Here is a 7,052-nt window from a genome sequence, read left to right as displayed (position 1 = left end):
TATATATATATATATATATATATATAATTAGTAGCCTATAATAAGTTTAAATAAATTATAAAAAATTTAAAAACCTATTCACACCCCATCTCCCTTCCTCCCCTTGCAGGTTTCTACAAAAGTTACTTAAACATTATTTTAGACCGCGGTATACATTCATACTTCTTAACTTTACATAGGCATCATCACGTTCTTTACCCCTCATTTTACTCCACATCATCCTAAGAAAATTGTTTAACCCCCTTTACCACTCTTTATTTAATGTAAAATTGATTATTAAATTATTGTATATGCATGTAGACAATTTTAAAACCCGTTAATATTTTAATTCACCTTGCATTTAACGCCCCTTAACATATGAAGGGAGTGGTATGTCACTTGTTAACCCTTTGCCAAGTCGGCTTTAACGCTCTGGGTGTTAAAGTACACCCCCGGGCCTTACAATAATCAATTCCTTCAACAAAAGTCATACATACAACAAAAGTCATACATACATGGCGATATGTAAGCAGGGAGCGATAACAATCACTGTGAACGAATCTCAACCATGTCACATAATCGCTGAATATCTGGTATTGCCGCCCTTGGTGCCTGTTTGGCCCGTATAACAATTTCTTAACCAAGTAAACACAGTTCAAATAGTCATTGCTGTGCAACCCAACCTTTTGGTGCATGTACACGGTTTCATTAAGCATACCATGCGGAAAACATTTGTAACACCGAGCTGGTGAATTAGCAAAGAATGTGAAAGCGTGATTGTTAAGACAGTTTGGAGTGTTACGGATTTGACTACGGGGCTAAAATTTCATCGTTGTCTACTTCAACCTGTTGAGACCTCTCCACACATACCTTATGTGACCTCCTTTATTATTCCTTTCAGCAGGCTTCCACTATATATAATTACAAAGATAAAAGTAGTTTGAAATAAGATACAATATATAATGAGATATATGGACCCGGTAAGTATTCCTTTTATCATTTTAGTTATAACTTTTGTAATAAAATGTTCAATTAAGTTATTAGATAGAACAATATTTTTTAGAAAACATAGAAATAAACCATATAACTCACAAACACGTAAACAATTATACTTAAATGACGTTTATTAACGTGAGCATTATGTATCATGTATGCATGCTAGAAAAGTAGAAAGTGTTGATAATGGCTGCCGTATGTCATATAATGTCTAGACCCCACTACACCTTTTAATGTTAAAAAGATTGAAATATAAGCCACAGAATACGACATTGTGACCTTAAATATATACTATTTTAAACACAAACATTCTATGAAAAGTGAATGATTGGTTGTTAATTTTGTCCTTGAACTATACTATAAGTTATCGGATTGCCCAGTAGGCATTTGATATATACTAGAGAATAACAGCTTACATAAACCTTGGCATCCTAGGAGGGCCAGGTGTTGAGTCAAAATGGGGTTCAACTTAAACTCGGTTTAAGTAAAAGTCATATATTCGGATCATTTTGTCACTTTGGTTAACGTCAAAATGAGTTCTGTCTAAAACTGGTTTCGATTGAAATCAGTCGTTTAGACAGAATAAAATAAAATCAAAAGGAGTTCACTTCAATATATATATATATATATATGGTGACTAGGAGGGACTATCGGTAATGACGGCGCAGTGATGCTAGCGCAATGAAGACACCTAGTGGTGTCAGAGAAGGTGATGGTGTTCGTGTTGACGTGGAGGTGACCACACCAACAATGTTGGAGAAGGTAAATAAATTCGAAATTTCAACAACTCATATTTATGTAAAACATAGCATAAACATTAATTACTAAACTCTGTTTGTCTGTAAATGAAACCTTAACATATCAAAGATCCTAAATATTAGCAATACGGTGACCGGCCCATGCACACGAAGCTATTTTGTTTTGTTTATAAGTACAAATATAATAAAAGTCCACATCAGATTCTCCACCAAGTCTAATAATTGGCTCATTGCTTATTGTAGTTAAATCCGTCATTGCTGTCATTCCAAACACTTGAACAAGATGGAACCAGAGAAAGATGAAGAATCCATGGGGATGTCAAAGCAAAAGAAGCTTGGTGGGATTAAAACCTTGCCCTTTATCCTCGGTATGTATGCTCTAACCTGCAAACGATAATGAATTTAATAATTCATCAAGTTCATAGTTTTTGATCTTCGGGTGGTTGTGGACTTGTGCATGAAGGTCTAATATTTTTGCACCATGCCGTTACTTTTGTTTTACAAAATCAAGAATGATTAAATTTAGTGATATTTTAGATACATATATTAGGATTAGGAATTTAGGATTAGGATGTTTTGTTTTTATGAACTCAAGAGAAGGTTTAATTGCTCATATATTAGTTATAATATATTGTAATATTTCATATTATAACTAACAGTGTAACTTAATGGCAATATACTTTATAACTAGGATGAAGCCCATTTGATATACGGGTGGTTAAAAAATAAAATAAATAAATAAATTTAATAATATAAATAATAACATATCTTGGGAATTTATATCAATTAAGAAAAAGATAAGATTAATATCAATTCATCATAGTTGAGTTGATAAGCTACAAGCATTTTAAAAACAATGTGGTGAGTTCAATAACCACCAACAACATATTTTCATGTTATCATTCATGAAGTGGAAATTGTAAAAATGAAAACTTGTATGTAAATTATAATTTTAAAAATTGTTAAGATGGAATCCTATATGGATAGCTTAATTAAAGTTTATATATGTGTTGTTTTAATATAATAGTTAGATATTATAAATTATTTAAATAGACAAGTGTACTAACTTTTTTCCAAAAATAACGTAAAAAATAGACTTACAAAATTGGCATAATAATAAGAGATAGACGTGCATAGTCCTCTTAGGCACAACTAGGTAGCTCAATCTCAATTCTCAAATATAATCGCATTGACCTATACAACCTTAAAATTCTTTTGAGAAACATATGTAACTTAATTACACTACCTCATACATGCTTGAATTACATTTAGGCAAATTTGTAACATGTAAGCTTATACTTAGGCATATTTTGAGCCTAAAGCTATTTCTCTTCGTTTTTATAAAAGTTTATTTCACTTATCTATTTTGATAATTTTCATATAATTTAATTATATTTTCTTCGTAATTCTTATAATTGCATTTTTATTAGTAATTAGTAATTACCAAAACTTAAGGGTGAATTTTACGAAGGTATATTTTTTTCAAGCTTATTTTCTAAAATGGTTACAAGCCTTCTAATTAACATTTTGATAAATTCACAGCGAACGAGATATGTGACAGGTTCGCTGCAACTGGATTCCGCTCCAATCTGATAACATACTTAACCGTGCAACTTAACATGCCACTAGTGAAGGCATCAAATACTCTCACCAACTTCACTGGCCTCTCTTGTCTTACGCTCATTATCGGTGCACTCATTGCCGACTCTTTTGTTGGTCGTTACTGGACGATCGTCGCCGCCTTACTCATTTACGAACTGGTTCACTTCTCTTCATATTAATAATCAACTTATAAACATTAGTGAGGCATTAACATGTGTATTATGTGTTGGAAATCAGGCCTGAAAACAACACTCGAACAATTGGTTTTACGACAATTTTTTCATTTAGTAAACATGCAAAACATTCAAAATCTAAATAGAAAATTCTAAACTTTTAAACATTAGTTAAATCCTAATTAATTAAAACTCTTTTACGGAACACCACTTCAACTTTCACTTTCGTTGAAAAACGACCCGTTAACTTTCTTTTTTCTGAAAGGATTAACTTCAATTAACATTCATCTGGTTTAACATAGGGAATGATCATCATAACCATATCAGCAATCTTGCCACAATTCAGGCCACCACAATGTCCCACCCAACTCAACTGCAAAGAAGCATCACAATCTCAATTATCAGTGCTTTATATCTCGCTTCTGTTAACATCAATCGGGTTAGGAGGCACACGCCCGTGTGTTGTTGCGTTTGCTGCTGACCAACTTGATATTTCAAAAGCAAAAAAACAAACCAAAGGGTGGAATTTCTTCAATTGGTACTATGTTTTATTGTCACTAGCAAGTTTATCTGCACTAACACTAGTTGTGTATATCCAAGACCGCGTGAGTTGGGGCTGGGGTCTCGGGATCCCGACCATTGCAATGGTGGTTGCCTTTGTTGTGTTTTTGGTTGGGTCTCCGCTTTATCAGAAAGCAAAACCCGAAGGAAGCCCCTTTGTTAGAGTTGTTCAAGTGATTGTTGCTGCCATCAAGAAGCGGGGTGTTGTTTCGGTACCAAAAGATGATAAACTTCTTTATGAGAATAAAGATCTTGATGCGGGCATTTCTAAGGACGGACGGCTTGTTCATACTAATCAATTGAGGTAATTAACGAGCTTATGTTAAAAACTGTAGTTTAAGTAAATTAGTTACATTATTAATGTGAATTTGTGTGTTTTTGAAGGTGGTTTGATAGGGCTGCCATTATAACCAGTAATGATACCGCCCATCTCCTTGCAAACTCACCAAAACTATGGCGAATTGCTATGGTGCACAGAGTTGAAGAACTAAAGTCCATCATTCGATTGTTACCGTTTGTGTCAACAGGAATTTTATTTGTAATGGCTTATTCACACCAAAGTAGCTTCACCATCATGCAAGCCCAAACCATGGACCGTCACATAACCAAAACTAGCTCATTTGAAATTCCTCCGGCTAGCATGGAGATCTTTGATGTCCTAGCCACTATCATCACCATCGCATTATACGACCGTTTATTTGTCCCTTTCGCTTCTCGCTACACAAAGAACCCTTCAGGCATCACATGCTTACAACGGATGGGTATTGGCTTCACTATAAACATATGTGCAACATTAGTGGGATCGTTCGTGGAGATGAAAAGAAAACATGTAGCACGAGATCATAACTTAATCGACCATCCAACTCACATGATACCCATAAGTGTGTTTTGGTTGGTTCCTCAATACTCGCTTCATGGTATAGCCCAAGGGTTCTATCAAGTGGGGAAGTTGGAGTTTCTATATGACCAGTCACCAGAAAGTATGAAAAGCACCGCGATGGCTTTATATTGGACAGCAATCGCACTAGGACAGTATGCAGGGACATTAATGGTGACATTGGTCCATAAGTATAGTGCAGGTAAAAATGGGAGAAATTGGCTGCCAGATAGAAACATTAATAAAGGTAGACTGGAATACTACTACATGCTTGTAACTGGGATACAAGTAGTAAATACTGTGTATTATTTCATATGTGCCTGGTTCTATACCTATAAGCCCATAGAAGAGGTAACAAAAAGCAATGAAGAGGGAGGCTTAGAGTTGGTTGTAGATAACAATACACAGTAATTTTTTAACGAACGCATGTATTTTTTATAATCCGATGTCTAGATATCAAGTATTTTCAGCTTTTTAAAAAAAAATCAAGTAATCTGATATGGTTTAAACTCTATACCATCATTTACCTACAACTTCTACACCTACAATGGTTAGATTTGTATATGTCCCCGTTCCTTGTCCATTATTATCTGTGTCGTCATCGTTATGCTTTCTGATGTTAATTCTTTTACAAACTTCATCTGAATCAGTGTCCGAACTCAGGAAAACAACCTCTTCTTCTTTGTCTACTTTGACTTCTAGGTCATCAATATTTGACCTTTTCGATGATAATCTTCGGTTATGTTCACTCCAAAGTCTTGCAGTATATGCCATAGGTTTTCCCCTGCCTCTTCCTTCGGCTTGCATTGGCCTCTTTCCCTTAATCTTCTCTTGCATATCATCTTTTGTACTTTTTGGTTTCGGGTCAACATTGTTCGGTTCATCATATGATGAAATATGCACATTGATCCTCGGGTGATTCTTACCCCAAAGCCTAGCAGTATATGCCATAGGTTTACCCCTACCCCCACCCCAGCCCCAACCCCTGCCCCTGCCCCTGCCCCTTTTAGTTACAGTTCCTTTGACTCTGAGCAGGCCATTAATAGTCTCGTACAGTGGCGTTTTTCGCTTTCTGTTTTTAGCTTGCATGTGTTTCTTTCCCTTTGCTTTTTCGTGCTTCTTGTCTTGTGTGTTTTGATGCGAATTGGCACTAGAAGTACTGCTACTTGAATTGCTTTTCTCTTCATCTTTCTTTTCACTTTCAGTGTTTGGTTTTGGTTGAAACGGGCTCGTCTTCGACACCCGAGCCATATGGTTTATCAGTAAAGTCGTCAAACAATTTCTACACAAGAAGAAAGTTCCAGAAAAAGCCATTATTATTCGTAACAAGTTCATATAGTCATGCTACCATTAAAGACATAATTGAAAGCATAATTGAGTGTTAAATGTTCAAGAACATCTTATAAGCAAATAGTTAGATATTCAAATTTCAACATATACATAGGAACTACTAATTTCTTATACAATTTTAACAAAGAACTAAGGATATTACTGTTTATTATCAATTGCCAGAATCAAACCGAAAACGCTAAGTCATAGAACAAACCCTAGAAAAGAGGGGGAAACTTCAAAACAGGTAAGAACATAATGTAGCAAACAACAAATTAGGAGAAATTTCAAAAAGTAAATGCGAATCACCGAATACGCAACTTACATGAAGTTCTATTATGTGATTTGTTACATAAAATTCAAATTCAAATCGATCGCATAGAATCACATTGTCATGTATCATGTATCTAAGAAACAGAGCGATTCAATTCAAGAAGCAGTAATCAAAATTTGAAGATTACGACATTTGAGAACTTAACTTAGACGATTGGACTAACAGATTGATGAGTAGAGAGAAGGAGAGTATGTGCGTGTGAGAGAGTACCTATCGATGATTGATCCATAGCGTACGTGGAATGCTGTATCAGTAGACTATGAAAACATGATAATCAAACTCTGTGTACTGAAGTTTCATCATCTTGAATGATGGAAGAAGAAGAAGAAGAAGAAAGAATAAGAATCAGTTGTTTGAATGGAACGACTGAAGAAGATTTTACCAGGAGGCAGGTGGGTGAGGTGGTTACATGCAAACGCGAGGATTTTCAAATTCTACACGTG

The 7,052-nt window shown here is 35.0% G+C and overlaps 1 protein-coding gene across 1 annotated transcript; it reads left to right on the top strand.

Moving 5' to 3' along the window:
• The first annotated feature begins 1,889 nt into the window (after positions 1–1,889).
• Positions 1,890–5,366, top strand: LOC143538458 (protein NRT1/ PTR FAMILY 3.1-like). Its single transcript, XM_077032023.1, has 4 exons — positions 1,890–2,101; positions 3,276–3,493; positions 3,811–4,373; positions 4,454–5,366. The coding sequence occupies exons 1-4, from the start codon at positions 2,017–2,019 to the stop codon at positions 5,355–5,357; spliced, it is 1,770 nt and encodes a 589-aa protein (XP_076888138.1). The 5' UTR covers positions 1,890–2,016; the 3' UTR covers positions 5,358–5,366.
• The last annotated feature ends 1,686 nt before the right edge of the window (positions 5,367–7,052 follow it).

This window comes from Bidens hawaiensis, unplaced genomic scaffold (assembly GCF_021521415.1).
Source record: "Bidens hawaiensis isolate Kalapana, Puna unplaced genomic scaffold, B.hawaiensis_p1.1 tig00011632_1, whole genome shotgun sequence".
Taxonomy (NCBI): domain Eukaryota; kingdom Viridiplantae; phylum Streptophyta; class Magnoliopsida; order Asterales; family Asteraceae; genus Bidens; species Bidens hawaiensis.
This window is presented reverse-complemented; position numbering and strand designations above follow the sequence as displayed.

What these genes read in the sequence shown, in the direction of transcription:
- LOC143538458 (XM_077032023.1), top strand. Translation starts at nt 2,017, where the DNA reads ATGGAACCAGAGAAAGATGAAGAATCCATGGGGATGTCAAAGCAAAAG. An exon ending in AACCTTGCCCTTTATCCTCG is followed by an intron (nt 2,102 to 3,275) that starts GTATGTATGCTC and finishes ATAAATTCACAG; the next exon opens with CGAACGAGATATGTGACAGG. An exon ending in GTTCATACTAATCAATTGAG is followed by an intron (nt 4,374 to 4,453) that starts GTAATTAACGAG and finishes GTGTTTTTGAAG; the next exon opens with GTGGTTTGATAGGGCTGCCA.